The following is a 26,649-nucleotide window of genomic DNA, read 5'->3' on the forward strand; positions in this document are numbered from 1 at the left end:
GACTGTCTATCTGTATATCTGTCTGACTGTATATCTGAATATCTGTCTGACTGTATATCTGTCTGTCTGTTTGTCTGAATGTCTGTCTGTTTGTCTGACTGTATATCTGTCTGACTATCTGAATATCTGTCTGACTATGTCTGTCTGACTGTCTATCTGTCTGTCTGTTTGTCTGACTGTCTATCTGTGTGTCTGTTTGTCTGACTGTCTATCTGTCTGTCTGTTTGTCTGACTGTCTATCTGTCTGTTTGACTGTCTATCTGTATATCTGTCTGACTGTATATCTGAATATCTGTCTGACTGTATATCTGTCTGTCTGTTTGTCTGAATGTCTGTCTGTTTGTCTGACTGTATATCTGTCTGACTATCTGAATATCTGTCTGACTATGTCTGTCTGACTGTCTATCTGTCTGTCTGTTTGTCTGACTGTCTATCTGTGTGTCTGTTTGTCTGACTGTCTATCTGTCTGTCTGTTTGTCTGACTGTCTATCTGTCTGTTTGACTGTCTATCTGTATATCTGTCTGACTGTATATCTGAATATCTGTCTGACTGTATATCTGTCTGTCTGTTTGTCTGAATGTCTATCTGTTTTTCTGACTGTATATCTGTCTGTTTGTCTGAATGTCTATCTGTTTGTTTGTCTGTCTGTCTGTCTGTCTGTCTATCTGTCTGTCTATCAGACTATCTGATTGTCTGTCTGTCTATCTGTCTGACTGTTTGTCTGAATGTCTATCTGTCTGTTTGTCTAAATGTCTATCTGTTTGTTTGTCTGTCTGTCTGTCTATCTGAATGTCTGTCTGTCTGTCTGTCTGTTTGTCTGACTGTATATCTGTCTGTTTGTCTGACTGTCTATCTATCTGTCTGTCTGACTGTTTGTCTGACTGTCTATCTATCTGTCTGTCTGACTGTTTGTCTGACTGTCTATCTGTCTGTTTGTCTGTCTGTCTATCTGTCTGACTGTATATCTGAATATCTATCTGACTGTATATCTGTCTGTCTGTTTGTCTGAATGTCTATCTGTCTGTTTGTCTGACTGTCTATCTGTCTGTCTGTTTGTCTGAATGTCTATCTGTTTGTTTGTTTGTCTGTCTGTCTGTCTGTCTATCTATCTGTTTGACTGTCTATCTGAATATCTGTCTGACTGTATATCTGTCTGTCTGTTTGTCTGAATGTCTATCTGTCTGTTTGTTTGTTTGTCTGTCTGTCTCTAACATTTTGTCATATTTGTCAGAGTAATTACAACTAATTTTAAACATATTTAAATACTTTTAAATAAGATATTTTAGTTAAAAAGGCATGAAATATAAAAATTATAGAAAATCTTTATCCATCTCTCTCTATATATTTATATATCATATACACAATAAATGTGTTTGTATATAAATCTTATTTATATTAAATGTTGGTTGAGCTGTGATTTATTGTGCTTTTGTACTATTTACATGCAAGACTCAAACAATGCAGATTTGTAAAAATAGCCATTTTATTTTTATAATCTAATATTGATTAACGAACATGACGTTTTTCCAGTGGTGAATGAGTTGATGGTCAGTTCTGTCAGGACACCTGATGTTCAGTGTTCAGTCACATTATGACTGTGTTTAACGCTGCTGTAAATACTTGTGCTGGTTATTCTGGTTACTGACTAACTAAATCTCATCTGCCAGTAAGAGAACGTGATCAGTGAGCAAAACACGGCTCAGGCCAGTTTCTCTCACTCCTGTCAGTCCTCGGAAATTCACTGACATCTGTAATGTGTGACCAGGTGAGGAAAGTCTGCTAAAATATAATGTTAAAGAGGTTTGTCTTACAGTGAGAGTCAAATATTGATCTGACCTAGAATCTCTCCTGCTACTGTCAAATCAACACAAATTACACTTAAATGCAGTTGAAAAATATTAAAAGACATTAATATATATATATATATATACCAGTATATGTTAAGAACAGAGTTTTCAAGGTTTCTTTGATGAATAGAAAGGTTAGAAGAATAGCATTTATCTGAAATATAAATATTTTAATAAATGTCTTTATCATCACTGTTGATCAATGTAATGCTACCTTGCTAAATAAAAGTATTATTTCTATAATCCCAACCTATATATATATATCAAGCTTGGAATAGTGTATATTGTTACAATAGCTTTTTATTTCAGATAAATGCTGATATTTGGATCTTTCTATTCATCAAAGAATACTAAAAATAATTACTCAACTGTTTTAAATATTTATAATAATATTAATAATAATCAGAAATGTTTCTTGAGCAGTAAATCATCATATTATTCTGATTTCTGAAGATCATGTGACACTGAAGACTGGAGGAATGATGCTGAAAATACAGCGGAGCATCACAGAAATACATTACACTTTCACACAGATTCACACAGAAAACAGACATTTTAAATAGTAAAAATATTTTTAGTAAATAGTAAAAAATTATTTTGGATCAAAAATTATATGCTTGAAGAAACTTAAAAAAAACATTAACAATCGTACTGTTCAAAAACTTTTAACTGGTAGTCTATAATTTAATTATAAAATAGAATTTAATCATACAATATACATTTAATTTAGAATATAATTTATATTATTTATTAAACATTTAATTAAAAATATAATTTAAAGTTTTGTTCTGGTAGTAATTAATTAATTGAACGAGGAAAAACATCTGCCTTTTCTGCTATTCTAAGAACAAAAATTTAAATTTCAATGATATTTTTGTTTTTCTTAATTTAAATAATGTAAAGATGCAGTAAAGTCATAATACATTTCAGAGTTCAGATTCTTTCTGAAGATGTTCCTTTCAAATGGTCATTATTATTATTATTATTGTTTATTTTGCTTTTTATCCTCCTAGTTTAAGAACAACAACAAAAAAAAACATTTTTAGTAATAAAAAGCATGTAAAGTTAAAGTAAAAGTTTAAGAGTTCAGATCCTTCTTCCTGAAGGAAATGTTGGATATGAATTAAAGTCCCGCAGGGAATGATGGGAAGAGTCTCTAGAGCGCTTTGAAGCTCTCGGTGCTGAAGGCCTGGTTGTCGTAGGGGTTTGGGAGACTGCTTCCGGTCTGTGGCCGTGTTTGCCGTCGGATCAGTCTGTAAACAGCCACGATGGGGATGGAGAGAACAGGAGCGGTGCTCAGCAGCACACAGATGGCAAACACCCAGTTCGAGTACGGCTTCACCTCCGACTCCGGGAAGTTTTCCTGCACCATCACGAACACAGCATTATGAATTTGAAGATCGGGGTACATTTAACTTATTTGGTCTTTTGGGAAATACGTAAGAATCTTCTGTAGCCTCTGAAGGGCAGTACTAAATCAAAATATATGATATGCAAAATTTGACGAATAGACTACATCTCCGTTCTGTTCAAAAGTTTTCACACCCCGGCTCTTAAAGGGTCACTCCACCCATTTGCATTAAGAGGTCCATTGTTAGAAAACCAGTCATACTATTGAATGGTTGTGCAACATTCTCTCATTTTCCCCTGAGACGAGAGAAATCCACTATTTACCTTTTTTCACTTCCTCCTACAATGACGCAAAAATCGTCATTTGACGTCATTGTAGGAGGAAGTGTAAAAAGGGTGGATTTCTGTAAAGACTACAAGCACAAGTTCCCATCCTTTCAAACCTGCCCATAGGGGGTTGTACCTAATGCGCTAACAGACCTATCACAGACCAGTGCCCGTGCGTTTGATTTCACCGGGAGAAACTTGGAGGAAAATACTGATTTTTCAGACGGATGCATTGGGGAGGATTTTGATTTAGACAAAGTTATGTTAGAAACGGATGTTCGTGGCTACCTTTATGAGCCACAGTACAGCGACGAGCAGCTAAAAAAACATGAAAAGCGTCAAACTAACACAGTAAAACATGGTTGATTTACATCGATAATAGCAAACTTATATATAACTTTTAGCTAAGTGTCTAACGTTACATTATTACGTTACATACTAACTTTACTTACTCATTTCTTGACAAGTGTAACGTTAGTTACTGAGGCAGACACATTAAAACAACAAGCGAGCAAAACATACAAGATATTTAGTTCGTAAACAGAAAAATCATAGGAGATGTGTTTCTTTACAGCAGACGACTATGTCAGTGTGTGTTCTCAGTAGCCACTAGCTGCTAATAGAGTCTAGTCAGAAATAACATTATCTCCAGGCAAATGCGTTTAGTGCTGCTAGAGCTGGTGGTTCCCGACGTTCCTGGCTTTTCGTCGTCATCGTCTGGCAAGGAAAATACTGAAGGAATTGCGTTTTTCAAAAGCGCGGGTCTCTTCAATCCTAGGGGGTTAGGCGCATAATCTTCGGGCTTGAAATTTAAACTGCACACCGTCTGATTTTTTAGTGCTTCAAGTGTTGTGTCCTCACCGAACTTAGGGTTATTGATAACGTTAGCCCGTAGCCACTTTTTGCACAAGTCTGTATCTTTCGGGAATCTGTGAATACTTTTCCTTGTTCTTGAACAACATCCCGGTACTATGCAAGTGCACACCATTTTGTCACAAAAACATTAATTGGGTCGCAAAATAACTCTTCACAACAAATTGTGCAAATAATTTACAATCGGTAGCGTAGAGGAGAGCTCAACTATAATCCACATTGATGGGCGGAGTAGTGGGAGTGGCCTGCGGAGCTGAGCATTGCAATGCACTATGGGGATTGTTGTCTACAGTCCACAAGCTCTAAAAAGTTATTTTCTGCCTTTTATAGGCCCAGAAGGACCAAAATAAAAAAAAAAATGATACTATTCTACTACATATATGACCCACTTTCAATACACATTCATGTCTCCACGGGTGGAATGACCCTTTAATGCATGGTTTCTCCTTATGGAGCATCGGTGAGTGTTTGAACCTTCCGTAATAGTTGTGTTTGAGTGTCTCAGTGTGAAAAGATGGATCTCAAAATCATACAGTCACTGCTGGGAAGGGTTCAAATATACAAAAATGCTGGAAAACCAAAATATTTGTGGGACCTTAAGTATTTTTCTGAAGAACAGCAGACAGTTAACTGTTCAGGACAAACAAGGGACTCATGAAGAACTATCACCAAACACAAACACACAGCTGTGGATCATTCAGCTAACAACTCAGTATTAAGAGTCACTAATGAACAAGATCATTTTTTTTTTATAAATTCAACTATTATTTTCTCTTTTGGACTAAATGTAAAGTTTATATATATATATATATATATATATATCTTATTCAGGTCTGTACTAATTAAACAATAACATGTTATAACGCACATTTTGCAAGGGGTATGAAAACTTATGATCAATAACAGTGATACTGTAGGGATGGTTGTGTTGTGTGTGGATGTGCTTCAGACTCACGTATTCTGGGTTCCAGGCAGGATATGTGGGGTGTTTCTGGACCTGGACCACGATGTATGCCACCAGAACCACCAGGAGCATGATGGGACTGATGCCCATCCAGCACACACGCCAGAACAGGTTCGGCCGGCGGCCCGTCATGCTCTCGATATCATCACTGAACCTGAAACACAAGTCATCTCTCTCGATGTACCGTCTCATACTCATTCCCAAACTTCTTTTGTCAGCCAAAGTTGAAGATGTTAATTTCATATTTCAATAATATATCAGAATGCTCATGTGACATGCAGAGAAACGTGACATGATTTAAACTTTAGTGCTTTTTTAATTTTTTTTTCTTTATTCAATTTGTAGAAAGTTTTGTTTAAATATGGAATTTTATGATTTCATTGTTCAGGGATGGCATTGAAGAACCATTCAGTAAAAGGTTCTTTAAAGAAACATCTCTTTCTTACCTTTTAATGATCTGAAGAACAAAAAAAAAGTTCTTCAGACGATAAAGGTTCTTTATGGAATGTGAAACACCTTTATTTTTTACGTGTAGTGTTTATATATATATATATATATATATATATATATATACATATATATATATATATGTCTTTTTTATGTTTACGTTTCTTTTACTTTGATATTTGTTTTAATTATATATATATATATATATTTTTTTTTTTACATATTTTTATACTTTGGTTTTTTTATTGAAATATATTGCATTTTGAGTGTTTATTTTATTTTTTAAATATATATATTTTTAATGATTTAATTCATTTTTAGCAAGTGTTTTAATTCGTTTTTAAAATTGTTTATTTAAATTTTACATTTTATTTTATTATTCATATTAATTAAACATCTATAATTTAATTTTAGCAATCTTTTGTTTTTGTATTTTAAGATTAATTTAATTTTGCTTTTTTATAATTTTTTGGTGTTTGGTATTTTAATTTTACATTTTAATGGTTTCATTGTAAGTGTGTTTTATTTGGATTATTAATGTTTTAAAATGATTCATTTCATTTTAACATTCAGCGTTTTTTTAACATTTAAGTGTTTTTTTTTATTTGAAAATTACTTTTGGTTAAAAATTTTTTGTGATTTCATTTAAATCACAAAATTGTTAAATTATTATTATTATTTTTTTTATTGATATATGTATGAGCTCCTAAACCCTGCTCAGATGAACAGCTTCTATTGTGTTTCATCTGTCAGTCTGTGTGGTAATGCGTGAGTTCACTAACCGGTTCATCCCGTAGAAGAAGACGACGCCGATGATCTCGCAGAAGGCGATGACGAGGAGTGGGATGGAGCCCACATAACTGTTGAAGATCTCCAGCCAGTAGTTGCCAGATCCCAGCGTGAAGATCAGGGCCACCAGGAAGTTCAGCACACAGATCAGACCTGCACGGAGAGCTCGTGGTTAGCGCTCGAGACGCGCTCGTGTGCACCTGTGGATGGTGTGTGTGTTCACCTGTGAAGAGCTCTTTGGGCATCCAGCTGGGCACCAGGTGCAGGTCCAGCAGCGGCGTCAGGACTCCCTCCAGATTACCGAACATCGAGGACAGACCCAGACTGAAGAGCATGACGAAGAAGAGCACGGCCCACACCTGTGACCCTGGCATCTCGATCACAGCCTCCGTGAACACGATGAACGCCAGCCCCGTTCCTGAAGCACTCTGGGTAAGAGAGAGCCATCAGATTCATCCAGAGCACACGATCAGCTTTAATTAGAGCTCCTAGTTTTAAGAAACAAAGCCCTGTCTTGTATATAATTGTAGTTCATTTAGAATTTTTATTCTAAATTTATATATATATATATATATATATAGTTTTGTTTTTAGTAAAAGTATTATTTATTTGTTTATTAAACTTTAATTTGTAATTTAGATTTATTTTTTATTTTATAATTATTTATTCATTATTTTATTTATGTTTAAGTACTTTTAAGACCACCACCCTTTTGTTTTGAGTGGATGTTAATTTAGCATTTTTTGTATTATTTGTTTGTTTTATTTTTATCTTTTTAATAAAAAAAATTAATTTATATTTTTAATTTTAATTACATTTAATTATTTTATTTTATAATATTTATTTTTTATATTTTTATCAACTTTTTATTTACATTTGTTTTTTGCTTTTTTTGTATTTTGAAATGTTCACTTCAAAGTATTTTTTTAAAGTAATTTAACATTATTATTATTTTTTTTATATATATTATTATTTTAAATCTTCAAGACCGTGATACGCACTGAAATTAATACTTTTATTCATCAATGCTGCATTAAATTGATGAAAAGTGAAGAAATGTATATTGATACAAAAGATTCCTATTGTAAACGAATGCTGTTCTTTTGAACTTTCTAATCATCCTGAAAAATAAAATGCATCTCAGTTTCCTATTCTGAAGGAGTTTGCAAGCCAAATGAATAAATATAACGGTGTAGAAAGAGAATCTGAGCTGTTTTATGATTGATTTTCTGTTCTGTTGTTGATGATTTAGTGAGCAATGCTTTACCTGGTCCAGAAAGCTCTGGAGCTCGCAGGGTTTGAGGCTCAGACTGGACACCTTGTCCGGATCGGTTGTGTTCAGATATGTTAACCAGCTCTCATAGTTCTCCTTTGTGATGTTTCTTTCATTGACGTCGAAAGCGTTGGTCAGATCCAGGATGTTACTGCAGAGGAAGGAAACACCATTAAAGCCTCTCATTACAGTGTGTGTGTATGTGTGTGTGTGTTCAAGCTTGAGTTTGCTATGCTTCACCTGTCAATGCAGGAGTTGAAGTTGCTGGTGGCTTTGAAGCCCAGGATGGCGAAGATGGGAATGGAAGCGTAGAGAGATGTGGCGCTGTTAATGAGCCCAACAACCAGAGTGTCCCGTTCACAGTCATTCCTGAAGAACCACAGACACAGTCAGGTCCACACATGTTTGCACACTTTTGCCTTTATGTGAAATGTAAGAATCATTGGTATCATTGATTTGTTTTCTTGTCAGGTTGTACTTTTTGGGGTTGTAGCTGGAGAAGGCGATGAGTCCCCCGAACGCTAGAGACAGAGAGAAGAAGATCTGGGTCGCAGCATCCAGCCACACCTGAGGATCCATCAGCAGCGTCCACTGCAGAGACCAGATCACACGTCAAGTGTGTGTGTGTGTGTGTGTGTGTGTGTGTGTGTGTGTGTGTGTGTGAGAGAAGCTCACATCTGGAGTGAAGAGGTACCGAAGCCCGTCTGTGGCCCCTGGCAGAGTAAGTGCCCTCACCAGAAAGATGGTCAACACCAGATATGGAAATGTGGCCGTCACATACACGGCCTGCAACACAGTCCAGAGAAACACTTCTAAACAATGCATAGTTTTTAGAAAGAGAATGAAACTCTGAAAATGCGTGAAGATCCTCAAAATACACATTGTTTATTTTTCCCAGATTTTTTACTGTTATTCTTTCAGAGATATAACGTGTTTCATGTTCGGGTCATTTTTGACCCGGGTTTGTATGGGGCACCATTAGTGTCAGAAAATACCTTCTGTAAAATAGTCTATGAAGTTATATTAGTGTCAAAAAACATTTTAAAATATATTTAGCCTTTCCCCTATGTCTCTTATACTTCTGGACTGAATTTTGTTGATAAACATGAATATCTATCTAATAGATTAAATGAAAAACTGATCACTTTAAAACACTTTATGCAAGTAAAATTATTTAATCTTGTTTTAAATCTTTGAGTATTGGTTTTTTTTTTTTTTTGAAATAAATATGTAGGTTTCATAAATTTGGTTTAGAGCAATGGTGTAAAAATTCAGATCTTAGAAAGATTTTTAATTTAACTCCATTCGTTCCAAAGGGGTTAATAATTCTCAGATTATGTGTTCTTATAAATTTCATACAATTATATATCCAAATAAAATTTCTCATCAGTATTGACTAAAATATGGTTGTTTTTAGTTTTTTACATATTGCTCTAGTTCATGTGCAATTTCAAATTTCAAAGAATTTCTTACATTTATTAAAAAGGATGAAATGCAGTAATAACACGGTAACATTCAAAACTTTTGATATTTTTTAACATTCACTTATAATGAGAAGTTTCTGGTTAGATACAGTTAACAGTTTTAAGTTATGAATTGTATAAAATAATAATACATTTTTATTTTAATTTTTTAATCATATTTCAAATGCAGGGTTAACTACCAACACAATAACCCACATAACCCATGATACAGCTCAGTAAAGGCTGGTGTTTTTGGGACGGTTGGGCTCACCTTGCCGATGGTCTCGATGCCCCGTATGAAGCAGATGTAGACGATGCTCCAGGCCGAGGCCAGACACACGACGAGCCTCCACTGCAGCGAGCCGCTCTGCTCGATGTCCGGTGTGATGTTCAGTGTCTGTCTGTACCAGAAGTAGTTGACCGGTGTGCTGGCGACACACTCCTGCACATAACCTGTAACACACGGGCCCAGGTCAACACCTCAGACACATGAAAAAAACTGATATCAGCAAATAGTGTTATATTATATGTTTATTCTTAATGTAAGAACTTCATATACTTACATTTAAATTTACTTTTTAATGGATTTATTTGGTGAATTTATTTATGTATTCCTATTTAATTGTTTGTTTAAAAATTTATTTTATCATTATTTTTATTAGCGTTTTTAGATTGTATTTCTTTGCATTTTTCTTTACTTTTAATGTAAATTTATGTTTGTTTTATTCATATTTATGTCTTTATTTTATTTACTATATTATTTTATTTAATATATTTGTATGTATTAATTTATTTATTTATATGTATGTTTAATTTATAAATAAATAAATATATATATATATATAATTTATGAATATTATATAAAGTATATCTTAAACTATAACTATATGCATTCCTAATTTTATTGCATTTATATTTGTATTTATTTATTTTCTATTTATGTATTTATTTTCATTTTTTTAATGTATGTATATTTTTATTTTTATTTGCTTTGTACTTTTATAGATGTTATTAATTAGTTTGCTTTTGCATTTTTCTTTAATTTTAATCTACATTTATATTTGTATTTATTTTCTTTTTATTCATATTTTGGTAGTTATTTTATTTACTATATTTGTATTCCTTTATTTATATGTATGTGTGTTTATTTTATTTTATTTATATTAAATTGTATTTATTTTTTGATGATAAATTACAACTGAGACATGCTGACAGGCCTTGACAGGTTTTGTAAGAATTGCTCTTCTATTTCTTTCTCTCTCTCTTTCACGCTCTCTTCTTACATTTTATGATTTACAGTATTCCGAATTTTTATCACTTCCTGTCTGAACCTCATCCTTCGCTTAATTTTCAATATATTGCATTTATGGGCACCTTACAAAAAACAAGCTTGATTGTGATGAAAGAAATGTCCAAATGGACTGAGATGTTGTATTTGTTCTGTAGTGTTCCTGGTGTGTTTTTCTCTCAGTACCGGTGCGGTTCTCGTTGATGGGGCATTGACTCCAGGGCAGTGGCTCCTGAAACGAGTGGAAGAAGTACCAGAGAACCCAGGCCAGGATGGTGTTATAAAACAAACCCACCAGCAACGAGATGATCATCGACGCCACGCCTGCCAACACAAGCGCAATCATACGGTAATAACCCAACAATGCTTTTATGAGCTCATAAAGACTTGAAATGCAAGAACACAATCTGACAACACATCAAGCATTCAGTCAAGGAAAATCACAGAACAACCAGAGAATAAAAGCCATGTTTATCTGTTCAGATAAAATTCAGCATGTTTCACATCTGTAAAAACAAAGCTGCTGATGTTAGGATGTTGGCTTGGCAAAGCCGGACCTATCAAAACTACAAGTGAAAGTCACATTGATGCTAAATCATGCTTGCAAAATATGAATCATGTTAAAACATGCCAGCAATGTGTTAAATCATGTTAGCAAAACGCTATCAACATATTAAATTAAAATGTTAAATAACAATATTCTAATCATGTTCACAACATGCAAATCATGCCAGCAACATGTTAATCATGTTAAAAATGTGTTAAAACATGCTAGCAGTATGCTAATCATGTTAACAATATGGCTACATGTTTATCGTGTTAACAGTGTGCTAAAACATGCTAGCAACCTGTTAACAAAATGCTAATCATGTTAACAACATAATACTAACAACATGCTAATCATGTCAGCAACATATTAATCTTGTTAACAATGTGCTAAAACATCTTAAGATGTATGTTAAATCATGATAGCAACTTGCTATCTCTATATTTTAGCAATGTTCTAGAACATTTTAATAACATGACTTCAAGTAAAATTTTTAAAAGTGAAACTAGTTAGTTAGTTATTTCAAACAAGGCTTTGTCAAGCCATCATCGAAGTTAGCTTAGGAACTTTTTAGTTTTATGGTTGTTTCTGGAAACATTCTGCAGATGTCAGTGTATGTGAGTAACGTGCAGAAGAGTGTGTTTCACTCACCGACTCCACCCAGCAGAGGAGAGATGGAGTGCCAGACGCCGATGCTGCCCTTCCTCAGACTCTGACCGATGGCCAGCTCCAGATACAGCAGCGGCAGCCCCTCGAAGACCAGTGCGATCAGGTACGGGATCAGGAACGCACCTGACACACACAACAACACAACAACCTCCAGATCTGACGGTTCAAAAACTGGAAAGTTACTTTTTATGGAAAGTAAAGCAATACATTATTGAGTTTTTTTTTAAAGTAACTTATTGTGTTACATTGTTACTTTTTATGGACAGTAATTCAATACAGTATTGCGTTATTCAGTAGAAAAAGTAACTTATTGTGTTACATTGTTACTTTTTATGGACAGTAATTCAATACAGTATTGCGTTATTCAGTAAAAAAGTTACTTATTGCGTTACATTGTTACTTTTTATGGACAGTAATTCAATACAGTATTGCATTATTCAGTAAAAAAGTAATTCAATTAAAAAGTAACTTATTGTGTTACATTGTTACTTTTTATGGAACGTATTTGAATACAGTATTTCGGTATTCAATAAAAAGTAAATTATTCAATAAAAAGTAACTTATTGTGTTACATTGTTACTTTTTATGGAACGTATTTGAATACAGTATTTCGGTATTCAATAAAAAGTAAATTATTCAATAAAAAGTAACTTATTGTGTTACATTGTTACTTTTTATGGAAAGTAATGCAATACAGTATTTCGTTATTCAATAAAAAAGTAACTTATTGCGTTACATTGTTACTTTTTATGGACAGTAATTCAATACAGTATTCGTTATTCAGTAAAAAAGTAATTAATTCAATTAAAAAGTAACTTATTGTGTTACATTGTTACTTTTTATGGAACATATTTGAATACAGTATTTCGGTATTCAATAAAAAGTAAATTATTCAATAAAAAGTAACTTATTGTGTTACATTGTTACTTTTTATGGAAAGTAATGCAATACAGTATTGCGTTTTGTGCAATAAGAAAAAAGTAACTAATAAAAAGTAACTCAATACAGTATTGTGTTTTGCGCAAAAAGAAAAAAGTAACTAATAATAAAAAGTAACTTGTTCAATAAAAAAAGTGACTTACTGTGTTACATTGTTAGTTTTTATGGAAAGTAATGCAATACAGTATTAAATATGCAATTAATGCATTAAAGTATTGCGTTACTCAATAAAAAGTAAATTGTTACATTGTTCCTTTTTATGGAAAGTAGTTCACTGACAATAATGCGTTGTTCAGTACAATGTTACTTTTTATGGAAAGTAATGCATTACAATATTGCGTTACTCAATAATAAAATTAACTTATTGTGTTACTTAGTTACTTTTTATGGAAAGATGTGTTTCCTCTTGCTGATGTAGTTGTGTCATAAACCTGGCATTGAATTTTATGAATACAGTTCAAATTGCAAACAAGTTGTATAGATAATATTGAAATGACTTGAGCATTTATTTTAATCGATTTAATAATTGCCTACTTAATATAATTATAACTTAATTTATTATTTAAAAGCTCCAGGAAGAAGTTGATTTATTATTTAATGACTTCATAAACTTTCATGAAGGAAATTTAATTACTTTCAACAGCAATCATAAAGTATTTTCTACAACACTTTACAGAAATGGTTAAGTTAAATGCATTATTAGACCTAACAATGAACAATACAGCGTTTATTAATATTAATGTTATTTGTGTTTTGTCATGTCGTGTTATTATTAACTAATGTAAAATGAAAGTGCTGTAAATAAATATATTCCTTGTTGTAAGTCAATGCATCAACTAGTGTTAATAAATCAGAGCTTATTGTAAGTGTCAAACTATTACGTTAATTTTAGTTATTTTTATGTTATTTTATTAGTCTTCGAGTGTTAACAGGAATAAATTAAACGTGTAAAATAATATAAATATATATAACATCAAAAAATATAATGTTTTATATATATATATATACAGAATTTTTCTGAGGTTATTGGTGGATGTTTTATGAGAAAATCAAATTTCATTCTTTCTACTTCAAAATTTTACTTATAATTCAATGCCATTTGTTTGTAATTATTGTCAGATTTACCATCATAAATAGTTTTGAAGTAAATCCTACACTGAATATTTCTCAGCGTAGAAGCTGATCTAAAACCGCTCAAATCCTCATCATCTTCTGCATCATTTTTCAGTAATAATCCAGTCACCTCCTCCGTAGATCTGGCAGAGGTACGGGAATCTCCAGACGTTCCCGAGTCCCACGGCGAATCCGATGCACGTCAGCAGATACTGGACCTTATTGTCCCATTTGGGCCGTTCCTGCTCGCTGGCTGTGTCCATCCTGATGTGATGTGTCCGAGCGCACCACAGCTGGGTTATGTACTCGCACAACTAACTATAAACAGGGCGGATAATTTATGCATTGCTTGAAAATGCAGTTTTAGAGCTGTTTAATGTGTAACTACTTCCTAAATCTGTGTTTTCACTATAAAAACCAAGATGCAAAGGTTGCCTGCGTGTCACTGCTGTAATATTTTATAGTCCTCATTACATTTTTATATCATTCACCTAAAAACAAAGTCCTTTCTCGTAATTGACAGGCAGAGAGACAATCATAATGTGGGCACAGCTAGTAAATAATTCTGAAAGCATGGCTCTGGTTTGTCATTAAACTCAGATGCACTGTTTTAGAGGAAATGTGTGATTGTGTGTGGGCCGGCCACTAGTGATGACATCATCGGCTTTACTCTTGTTTAGATCTCGATGTTTTAATCGCTGATAACGAGGGTTTGTGTTATCAGCCTGACGATGATCATCTTTACTATCGAAGCAGACCCAACACTCGTTAGATGGACGGACATCTGTACTGTATGTTTACACTAGTGCGCAGAAGTTTGTGATTCTGGAAAAGTCGAGACATGTTTATATAAAAACTAAATAACGTAAACTGATTTGAGTTTGTTGCCAAAGCAACATTTCCAGTATTAATGTTTTAAGTTGAAGCACTAAAATGAATTAAAAGTACTAAAACTGAAATAATAAAGCTAAACAGAAATATAAAACAAAAACTAATAACAATGACAAAAGCACATAACATTACCAAAACTAAAAACTACAACGAATACAGATAATATAAAAAGAAACGTTTTAAAGTCCTTGAGAACAAATTATTATATTATATTATATTATATTATATTATATTATATTATATTATATTATATTATATTATATTATATTATATTATATTATATTATATTTTAATGTATAATTATATAATTATATTATTATTTTTTAGATTGGTTTGGAATGTTTTTGTTTATTTACTTCAATTTACTTTATATTTATTTATTATGTTGTCATAATAATTGGTGAAGTTAAAATAATTGCTGACTGTGTGCATGTAATGGTGTTGTTCTCATAGCGCCACCTGCTGCTGATTGTGAGCGGATGCAGTTTACGGCGAACACATTTAAGACATCAGAAGATACAGTAATGTGTAAAGATAACTTTTTATTACATAAAAATAAACAATAACTGCCGTAAAGCTATCATAAACATGTCCTGGGTTTTATATTAAACTCATTCCAAAATGAGGAATTAAAATAAAAGTACAAATAAAATAAATCACTGTAAATGTAAAATTGGAAGAAAAATATTTTAAAATGTATAAAAATGTTTTTACACAAATTGTACAATTAAATTAATTTAATACATTTAAAATAAATCAAAACAGAACGCTTTCTAAAAACGTATTAAATCATAAAATGTAACATTAAAGAAAAATCGAAATAAAAAAATATCTAAATAAAACACTATAAATTTATTGAATCAAAATGTAAAATTAATTGAATACAGTGGCAATAAAAACAAATCAGAACAGAAGTCTTACGAAAAATGTATTAAACCATACAAATTATATCAATATTTTTAAAATACAATCTACCAAAATAACACTCACTAAAATGTAGGAGTTAAAATAAATAATTTCAAAATGAAAAACAATCAAAATAAAACCTTTACTAAAAACAAATGTCGTGTGAATTACTGAAATATTAACTTAAAATCTCAGGCTTTCAGCTCAAAAGTGTTTGTTTGTTAAAGGTTTGTGAATCCCTGTCTCAAAATGATCTGAATTAAGCAAGATTGATAAAATCGTAAGAACAATTAAACAAAGTCTTATTGTTCTTATACTACGGCATTGTTGTAGGTGTTGTGTAGAAATAAGAATAAGAGCATTCCAGACCAGGTTTGGGAAACTCTTTCTTCAGAACTCAATTAGCGTCTTTATTAGCATGCACTGATTGTATTGTTTCATGTGTGTGTGTGTGTGTGTGTTAGATAAGATATTACAGTAACTAACTGTAGATTATCGGCGTGTCCTGACTGTAAGTTCACAAAAAGCCTCTATTAGAACAAGGAGAGCACAATATATCAGCTTCTGATAATTATTAATTCAACACTGAGAGATAAGCGCTGTAAAACCTTAAGGACAAACTGTTCTGTAAGCGCTGGGAAATAAATACAGCGTGTCCTGTGGGAAATGATGACAATAACACACACTCTTTAATAAAACGTAGAGAATCTATATCTGTTTTCTATCCACCTGGTTTTAATCATTTCTAAGTGGAATATGCACGGCTTCCGGTTTCATTCGCGCCAAAAATTTGCTTCACGTTTCAAAATAAGGTGGATAGAGACATTGAAAAACCATCATTGTTTATTACACAAATATATATATATATTGTGAGTGTATATAGTACAAATGTCAGAGTTCAATACCTGACGTAATTTCGATTGATATGCGTGAGCTTTTGGTCGTGGCCTCATCGCTCCGTACGGTCTACGCTATTGTATTCCCACTTGTTTCTTTTCCGGAAATGCTGCGCTCTTCGTTCTTCTCCTGGTCCTTCGAGCAGCATCTCCACAGAGCTCGGATGATGGCGACTCCTGGGATACTGAGACTGGGAATGCCGGCTAGGATGAAGATGATCCCGCTGATCCAGCTGGGATAGTTCACCTCTTTAAGACTGGGGAAGTTATCCTGTACACACAGAAGATGAGCTTAGTCTTCACACATATTTTAATAGTCCATGCAATAAAAATAATCGCTATTTTATTTTTATCTCACATTTCACTTTTTTTCCCCTCTAAAGATTCTGAGGTTTAAACTCTCAAGTCTGACTCCCCCCCCCCCCCCCCATTTTCAAGAAAAAAATTAAACTGTAAGGTAAAAAGTCACAATTACCTATTTTTTATTATTTATTTGTTTTTATAACAAGCTTCTTTGTGTAAATGTGACTTCACTTTTAAGTAAATTTAGATTTCATATCTTTCAGTTCCTATATTATTATTTTTAAATAAAACAAGCTTAAAGTAATAATGTAAAAAACATGCATTTTGAATTTGCTAATGCTAGATATAGCCCCATACGTACTGATTCAGGGTCCCAGACGTTGTAGGTCAGCTGTTTGCTGACTGTAGTGACAAAGTAGAAGATCAGAATGACCAGGAGGATGATGGGACTGAGGAACCGCCATGTGAACTGCCAGAAGATATTGGGCTTGTGTCCCACCATGAACTCAAGGTCACTGTTAAACCTGGAGGATAGACAGAGAACAGCTTTACTTTTCTTCTCAGCTCTTGAAAACATCTGGAGTTTCCATTGCGTCTATCAAAACACAGGCTGTTTCTGTTTATTGCATTAAACTACTGCATGAACTAGAAGTGGAACTGTGAGCAATGTGCATAATAACAAGAAATAAATGAGTAAAGTCTGTAAACAAACTTTGATGTTGGCTTGACAAAGCCTTGTTTCAAAGTTTGAACTAACATGATTATTATATGTTTTGGCACATCGCTAAAGCGTTTAAGCGCGTTATTTGATAACTTAACATGCTTCTAACATTTTAACCCATGATATTGAATTTTGTTAACATAATTTAACACGTTACCTTGTTGCTAACATATTTTAGCACATTTTAGCGTATTTTAACATGTTACTAGTTTGATTTTGTGCTTTCCCAGCATGTTTTAGCATGTTAACATGATTTAGCACATTGCTAACATGGGTTTTCACATTGTAAATATATTTTTTAACATTTTACAATGTTGCTAGCATAAGTCAGCGCGTTTCTAGTATGTTTAACATGTTGCTAGCTTGAGTTAGCAAATTGTTCGCATGTTTTAATGTTATGCTACTTAACCCTGATAGCTCGTTTTAGCATGTTTAGCACATTTTTAGTTAGTTTTAAAATGTTGCTAGTATGATTTTGTGCTTTCCTAACATGTTTTGGCATTTTGCTAGCATATTAACATGATTTAGCACATTGCATGTTGCTAGCATCTTTAGCACATTTCTAGCATTTTAGCATATTTTAAGCATGATTAAGCATGTTGCTAGCATTTTTAGCATGCTGTTAAAATGTTGCTAGCATTATGATGTTGCTAACACATTGTTAGAATATTGCTAGCATGATTTAGTACATTAACATTTTAGCATGTTAGCAAGTTGTCCAAGTTGGCTTTTACCTGTCAATCCCATAGACGTAAACCACAGCGATTATCTCGCAGAGAGCGATGACCAGCAGAGGAATAGAGCCGGCAAAGCCATCGAACAGAGCCAGCCAGTAGTTACCAGACGACTGGACGAACACGAGCGCCGTCACGAAGGACACAACACACGTCAGACCTGAAAAACATCAGCAGGTCAGCTGATCAGTGTTGGGGAAAGTTACTTTTAAAAGTAATGCATTACAATATTGCGTTACCTCCTTTTTATGGAAAGTACTGTAATTTCCATCTAAATTAAAAAAGTAATGCGTTACTTTAATAGTTACTTAAAGTAATCAGATTACATAACTTGCGTTACTTGTAATGCGTTCCCCAAACACTGCAGCTGTGATAGGTTTGTGGTTGATGTATTTACCAGTAAAGAGTTCTTTAGGCCATTTTTTTGGGAGCAGGTTCAGGTCCTGCAGAGGCACCACGACTCCCTCGATGTTCCCGAACATAGTGGACAATCCCAGACAGAAGAGCATGATGAAGAACAGCACCGACCACAGAGGAGAGATGGGCATCTTAGTGATGGCCTCGGTGAAGACGATGAAGGCCAGACCGGTGCCCTCAACTCCCTGAAACCAAACATCAGGGCAGTTGTTCATCTTGAGATCTTTACTCAGACTCTGGGAGCTCAGAGTGATTTAGTGAAGGGTGGGAGATTAGTAATCAATGTGTGGTTTCTGTCGTACCTCGCTGAGGAGCGTCTGCATGTCGCAGGTCTTCAGCTGGAGCTCCTGAAAGACGGCTGGTGCTGTGCTGTTGAGATGCTGAAGAACGCTGTCGTAGTTGCTCTCCGTGATGTTTCCCTCCGGCAGATCAAACACGTTCATCAGCGTCAGGATGTTACTGTCAGAAAGTTTAATACGATGAGGTCACACTACCATTCAAACATCTGGAGTCTTCAGAGCTTGCAGTCTTTCAGAGCTTCTTCATATTTAAAGTAGCTTTTTTTTTCTTCGGTGGAATCATGCGTTTATAAAAGTATTAATTTCTTAATCGAGATTAATCTTACAGACAGTAGTGTATGTAAGGACGTACCTCTCTAGACAAGCGTCATAGTTCTCCGTGGCTCTGAAGCCGATGATGGAGTATATGACTGTGGCGGAGTAGACGGAGGTCAGACCGTTGATGATGGATATGGTGACGGCATCCTGCTCGCAGTTATTACTGATGGAAAAATAATAATTTTATTCAAAATATGTACAATATAAGTTGCTTTTCCAAAACCTAGTAAGCTGCCTACATAGGAAACGCTTTAAGGCATTCATCTTGTTTCCATGTTTCCATCCAAATTTGCGACTAAAACTTGATTAAATATTAATAATTAAAAAATTAATTACTACAATGCATGAAACATTTGCGAGTAAAGCACTCTTCCATTGCATGTGTTTATATGCTAAATATGCATTAAAATTAACGGAAACATGAACTAGTTAACTGGCGTTTTGTTAACTGAAATGAGGAAAAAGATTAGATGAAAAAAAAAATAAAGAAGAATTAAAGATGCTGCATAGGCAGCTAACTGAAATAAAGTACAAGTTGAAGTTCTACATTCATTTAAAATAAAACTAAAACAAATATAAATTAAAAGTAAATATCTAAAAACTAACCAAAAAAAGATGGTGTGCTAAAATTACTAAAACTGAAACAAATATAAATTAAATTATCAATATTAAATATATACAACAGGGTTATTAAAACTTGAAATGTAGCCTTGGGAAGTATCAACCCCAAAAAAAGTTGAAGCGTTAATCTACTAAAATAAACTAAAGCCAAAAACTAAAGCCATCTTAATGCTGCATTCGATATGATATGTCATAGCATATTACTGGACAGACTACATAGATAGATTAGTCTATCTGCAACTGTGTGGAACTGGTTTAAATCTTATCTTTCAGAATGTTCTCAGTTGGGTACTAATAGTCCTCAGACTACACCTGTATGCCAGGGTGTCCCTCAGGGGTCGGTTTTAGGACCTGTCCTATTTAGTATTTACATGCTGCCTCTTGGGCAGATTATTCAGAAGTATGGCCCTCCCTCAGTAGGCAGCTTGTCATCAGGCTCCTGGGTGTGTAGTGTGTGTTTATATCACTTACTGGACTGAGTTGTAGCTGGAGAAGGAGATGAGTCCCCCGAAGGCCAAAGAGAAGGAGAAGAGCACCTGAGCTCCAGCGTCCAGCCACGTGGTCGGGTTCATCAGCTCGTTCACCTTCAACAGGGAAGAGACGCGTCAGAGACACACACACACACACACACACACACACAGGATTAACTGCTGAACGTACGTCTGGAGTGAAGAGGAACTTGATTCCGTTCACAGAGCCTTTCAGCGTCAGCGCTCGTATCAGGAAGATGGTGAGGACCAGGTACGGTAACGTGGATGTGATGTACACGGCCTGAGGACAGCAGGAGATCATCACATCACTGTTAGTGCTGTATACAGTACAGATTGTAAAGCTGCTCTACAGACGAGAATATGAATTCAATTCAATAAATGTCATTGCTGCAGAGTTCATCGATTGTGAAACAATTCAGTTTTAAACAGGTAGCGTTCTTACCAAGTTTTGTACAAGTTATGTTAATCTTAACTGTAAGTTGAAGTGCTAAAATTAGTTGTAGTAAAATTACTACAGTAAGTAATAAATAAAATGTAAAGCTAAATAGAACTATAAAAGTAATACTTTTATTTGTAAAGGATGCTTTAAATTGATCAAAGGAGACGATAAAGACATTATAAATGCATTATAGCCTAGATAAAAACTGCTCTTCTGAACTTTCTATTCATCAAAGAAACATTATGTTTTCAACATTTTATTTATTTATTAATTTTTTTTGAGCTGCAAATCGGAATAGTATAATGATTTCTGAAGAACATTGCGACTGGAGTAATGATGCTAAAAATTCAGCGTTGAAATCGCAGGAATAAATTACATTTAATAAAAACAAAGTCTAAATATTTCACAATTTTACAGTTGATGCTGTTCTTTGTATCGAATAAATACAGGCCTGGTGAGCAGAAGAGAGTTATTTAAAAAGCATTCAAATTCTTACTGTTCAGAAACTTTTTATCAGTGTAGGGGAAAGTTACTTTAAAAGTACTGCATTACAATGTTGCGTTACTCCCTAAAAAGTAACTAATTACATTACTTAGTTACTTTTTATGGAAAGTACTGCGTTACGTTACTTTTGCATTATTTTTTAAATATAATAAGTTCTATCTATAGCAAATGTAAAAGCACTTTCACACCAAAAAGTGTAAAGAATAAACCTTAAGGAAAACTTAATTCACGTCTTTTACAGAAGAAGAAGGTTCAACACTCTTCAGCAATAAAAAGAACAAAACAATGAAGCACAGTTTATCTAAAGTCATTTTTGTATTAGTACGGTTGAACGGGATCATCAAAGGTCAGCAGTAAAGAAAATGGGATTAAATAGGTTTGCGTCGTATTTTGAGTTTTCATTTCACTGTTTTAATTCATTTTGATGAATACTAAATCACTGTTTGTTTGTTTTTTTGAAAAAGTGACTCAGATATTCTCTTGCAAATTAAAAAGTAATGCATTACTAGTTACTTGATGAAAAAGTAATCTGATTACATAACTGGCGTTACTTGTAATGCGTTTCCCCACAGGTTTCGACTGCTGTGAAGCTATCGCTAGTATTGGTGAGTATGAGGTGTGTTTTGTGCATCACCTTCCCGGTGGTCTCGATGCCTCTGATGCAGCAGACGTACAGGACGGTCCAGGCACAGAACAGACACAGAACCAGCCACCACTGCAGACCTCCAGAGTCCTCGATCGCCGCAGAGCTGTTCAGAGTCTCTCTGTACCAGAAATAATCCACCGGAGAACTGCGAGCGCACTCCGACTCCAGACCTGCGGAGAGACACGCTCCGGTCACACACTCGAAACAGGATTACAGTCACGTTAGATTAAATGACATCGGCAGCATTGCCTTTCAGAGGTGGAGAAACTTACAGCACTTTTCTTTACAATACATGCTTCATGTTTATAATAAGACCAGGGGTTAATTGCATAAACGTTAAGACTGTGTCCTAAGAACTAGTTTGACCAAATAGCAGTTACCAAAGGGTTAAATCCGACTTACTTTTTCAATACAGATAAGACAGATATACCTTTTCATAACTAAATTAAAAAAGTTATGACCAATCTTAAAGAATAATAAAAAAACGTGCCCCAGGCACATTAATTAGGAATGCAAATTATTATAATTTATTTTAATGTTTTTATTTTTTATAGAATTGAATATTTGGAATTATCTGTTATTTTTATATTTTTTAGTATTCATTTTAGTTTTGGTAATTTGATGTGCTTTTATGTGTTTTCTTATTCGTTTTTGTTTTCTATTTATTTCTATTTCATTTTTAGTAATTTTAGTATTTTCAACTTAAACATTAATATTAGAAATTAAATCAGTTCATGTTTTCATCTAATGTTTATGTTTTATTTTTTATATATTAACATTTCTACATTTCAATGATTAGGTTTTCATCTAATATTTCATTTTACTTCAACATTTTTAATTTTAACATTTAATTTTTTCATCTATTTATTTTATTATATATTTTTTTTATGTCAGATTGTATCTTAACATTCAAAAACAAAGATTAATTTTTTTCATCTAACATTTATATTTAATTTTATATCAACATTCCTAATTTTAACAATTAAGTTTCCCTCTAATATTTATACTTAATTTTATTTAAACTTTTAATCTTTTCATCTAATCAATCAACATTTCTATCATTTTAGAAGTTTATATGTCATTTATATTTTATTTTATATCAGCATTTCCAAGTTTTCATGTAATGTTATTTTAATTCAACACGTTTCTCATCTAATATATGTGTATCTATATCATCTCATTTTAACATTTACCGTTTTTTCTCAATTGCTTTTATATTATTTCTGCACTTGCAATTTTACATTGAAGATTTTAATCTGATATTTTATTTCACTTAAAGTCTTGATTTTATATGCATTGTATGACGACATCACAATATACTTTTAGAAATTATAATGCATTAAAACACATGCGAAACAACTGATTCCAGATGCAACAAGGAATCTTCAAATATTATCATGCATTATAACATTAGCCACATACATATAATGCATTATAACATGTATTATGACTAGCTTTAATAATGCATCATGCATAAAGCTTTAAAGTAAAGTGTTACTATGTTGTTTAACAGTTGCAAGTCCGATACCTGTCCTGTTGGCATTCACCGGACACTGACTCCAGGGTAAAGGATCCTGCAAAGAGTTGAAGAAGTACCACATGACCCAAGCCATGATGGTGTTGTAGTACATGCCCACGATGAAGGAGGCCAGCATGGAGGCGATGCCTGCAAAAACACACAGATGTCAAGCTCTACAAACAGCAGACAGGAGTCAAGGTCGTTCCCCAGACGTTTATGGCTCTGTGACTCACCGATGCCGGTCAGGTGTGGGTTGATGGACCTCCAGACGCCAACGCTACCCTTCCTCAGTCTCTGACCGATGGCAAACTCCAGATGAAGAAGAGGGACTCCCTCCAGAACCAGGAGAATCAGGAACGGGATCATGAACGCTCCTGGAGCAGCCGGCAGGAAACACACTCATATCAGCCGCAAAACCATTGTTTGATCCATTTTAGGTAAGTTTGAGTTTTTACATACATTCTTGAATTTAGCAGGTATAATGTACAACATTGTAATATTTCGTTTTAGTTACATTTATGCACTTTTATCCAAAGGAGCCTAGAATAGAAAATTATTTATTTATTTATAATTTTACATTTATGCATTTAAAAGACACTTCAATCCAAAACAACCTACAATAGAAGTATTTATTTATTTATTATTATTTTAATTAGACATTTATGCACTCATGCACAAAGCAGCTTAGAAATGTGTTTATTTATGCACGTAGTAGATGCTTTTAGTCGACTCAGCAAAAGTATTTTTTTTATTTATTTAACCCTTTAAATATTAATATTTTACTCTTTTATCTGGTATTTACATTTATGCATTTGGCAAGCTCTATTATCCAACACAACTTAAATGTGCTCTAATAAGATTTTAATGCATTATAATATAATTATATACATTTATAACAAATATAGAGAATCCTCAAATTTAAGATTTTACGTTTTTTCTCAGAATAAGTGATTTTTGACGTTTCTTCTCTCAGGTTATTAAATGACCACAGGAATATTTAATCGCTATACATTAACTTTATCACTCATTAACACAAATTACTCTAGTCACTGGTTGCATAAACTGCTTAGACAAACTTTTTTTCCCTTTTTTTTTCTTCAAAACTGTTCGTTTTTAAGTCAATCTCACACAAATTGGTTTAATTTGACATTAAAAAGCAAGTTTGATCATCCTCTAACTCCTTCTTTTTTTTATTACAGTTATTGAAATATTTGCCAACACTTTATTTTAAGGTGTCCTCGTTACTATTATAGGCTAATAACTATTATTTATGCATAATCAAACTCTAATCCTAACCCATATAGTAAGTACATAATATCACTCGGTACTTAAATGTATAATTACACTGTAAAAGTAAACTTTAAAATAAAGTGTAACCAAAGAGTTTCGGCATTAACAGGGATAATTCGTAAGAGATGAATAAAAAGCACTTAAACCCCTTGGTTTTCCCTTTAAAAGTAATTTAAGCTGAAATGAAGCTTTAGTTTATTTCCCTTCTTCGAATCGTTGCACCTGTCTCCAGGTTTGAGTCCGAGGAGTGTTGTCTGTGTTCCTCACCTCCTCCGTGGCTCTGGCAGAGATACGGGAACCTCCAGACGTTCCCCAGCCCCACACAGAAGCCCACACAGGTCAGCATGTACTGGGTTTTGTTGTCCCACTGTGGACGATCTCCAGCCTCCTCCAGCTCCAGCTTCTCCAGCTCGGCGTGAGACGGGATCCGCTCGTCCAGACCCGGGTTCGGGAGCTTCAGCTTCATGTCTGCACGTCTGGCAGGTTCTTTTCAGGACTGTGCTTCTCTTCTAAGGTTAGTGTGAGATGTGCTGATAGTAACGGGGATCTGGTTATTAAAGACCTTTAGTCCTCGCCCCTCGTCCCGGGACGTCTGAAGTGTTTTGTCAGCAAGATAGCGGCTGGATGACAGCCGGAGCTGTGCTGATGCTGGTTAATGTGTAATGTTCACTCAAGCGATCCTGTCAGGAGGCTTCATTTAAAGACTTTCAATTAGCTTATTTTTTCTTCTTCTTCTTGTGTGTTTCTGTCATCTTTAAGTTTTTAGTCTTAGTTTTATTTATTTCATTGCATCAAGTGAATCTAAACAACTATGGCTAAAATAAAATAACATTTTAATCATTCTATTAATGTGTGAAAGAGAAATGTTTTGTATGCTCTGTTTGAAACTTAATCATGTTAATACGTTTACTTTATTCCTAGTGTTGTTTTAGTATCATCGATATACTATTGTAGTTTTTTATTTTTATTTAGAGTTTTTTATTTTTATTTTTTTTATTTTTTGTTTTATTTTAGTTAAAGTTTTAGTTATTTTGCTGTATGCTTGTATCATTTTTATTAGTATTTTACATTTTTTTTTGTTTTTCTTAGTTATTTTAAGACTTCAAGTTCAACTAAATGGAAATGAGAAAAGTTTTCTTGATAACTAGCTGAAATAAATTAAGCTTAAGGTTTTTTATTAATTTATTTGTAATTTATTTATTTTTTAAGAAACCGTAATGTCTCGGTCTGGATTAATTAATCATGTAAATAAATTACATTTATTCCCATAAGGGTTATTTTAACACCGCTATTATACTTTTAATTATACCACTAATATAAAAAGTTTTCATTTTGTTGTGTATTTCTGTAGCTTTTATTATTTTTATTATTTTTGTTAATGTCAGTATATACCATTTTTATAAATTTTTATTTCAGACTTAGTTGTTTTAGCACTTTGTTAAAATAAAAAAATATATATAAATAAAATAATGAGAAAAGCTGCTTTGGTCACTACCTGAAATAAAATATGTATTTTATTTTATTATTTAAGTTACAGTTTATATCTACATGGTCTGAAAATGAGGTTTAAATTATTCCTAGCAGTGTTATTACTGGTATTATTACATACTATTATAGTTTTTAATCATATTTTTAATTTATTTTTATTTTTATATATTTCTTTTTCTTTTTTAGTTTTAGTTGTATTCATTTTGTTGTTGTTTTTTATTAATTTCATATTTATATATAATGATAATGATAATGATTTGGGGCGTTTCTGCCATT

The 26,649-nt window shown here is 33.3% G+C and overlaps 2 protein-coding genes across 2 annotated transcripts; both read right to left on the reverse strand.

Annotated features, from left to right (window-relative positions):
- Window positions 1-2,833: 2,833 nt before the first annotated feature.
- On the reverse strand, window positions 2,834-14,181 carry slc6a18 (solute carrier family 6 member 18). The gene is made up of 12 exons (XM_059555155.1): window positions 14,021-14,181; window positions 11,821-11,961; window positions 10,809-10,946; window positions 9,606-9,787; window positions 8,547-8,657; window positions 8,350-8,462; window positions 8,112-8,240; window positions 7,866-8,022; window positions 6,822-7,026; window positions 6,592-6,751; window positions 5,354-5,516; window positions 2,834-3,211 (listed from the first exon to the last, which is right to left on the reverse strand). The coding sequence occupies exons 1-12, from the start codon at window positions 14,151-14,153 to the stop codon at window positions 3,005-3,007; spliced, it is 1,839 nt and encodes a 612-aa protein (XP_059411138.1). The 5' UTR covers window positions 14,154-14,181; the 3' UTR covers window positions 2,834-3,004.
- A 1,848-nt stretch (window positions 14,182-16,029) lies between these two features.
- On the reverse strand, window positions 16,030-25,471 carry LOC132144944 (sodium-dependent neutral amino acid transporter B(0)AT1-like). Its single transcript, XM_059555537.1, has 12 exons — window positions 25,153-25,471; window positions 23,829-23,969; window positions 23,605-23,742; window positions 22,065-22,246; window positions 20,657-20,767; window positions 20,468-20,580; window positions 19,410-19,538; window positions 19,061-19,217; window positions 18,739-18,943; window positions 18,342-18,501; window positions 17,248-17,410; window positions 16,030-16,854 (listed from the first exon to the last, which is right to left on the reverse strand). Exons 1-12 carry the CDS (start codon window positions 25,349-25,351, stop codon window positions 16,654-16,656), a joined length of 1,899 nt encoding a protein of 632 aa, XP_059411520.1. The 5' UTR covers window positions 25,352-25,471; the 3' UTR covers window positions 16,030-16,653.
- Between the last annotated feature and the right edge of the window lie 1,178 nt (window positions 25,472-26,649).

The sequence above is a fragment of the Carassius carassius genome, chromosome 8, assembly GCF_963082965.1.
Source record: "Carassius carassius chromosome 8, fCarCar2.1, whole genome shotgun sequence".
NCBI lineage: Eukaryota > Metazoa > Chordata > Actinopteri > Cypriniformes > Cyprinidae > Carassius > Carassius carassius.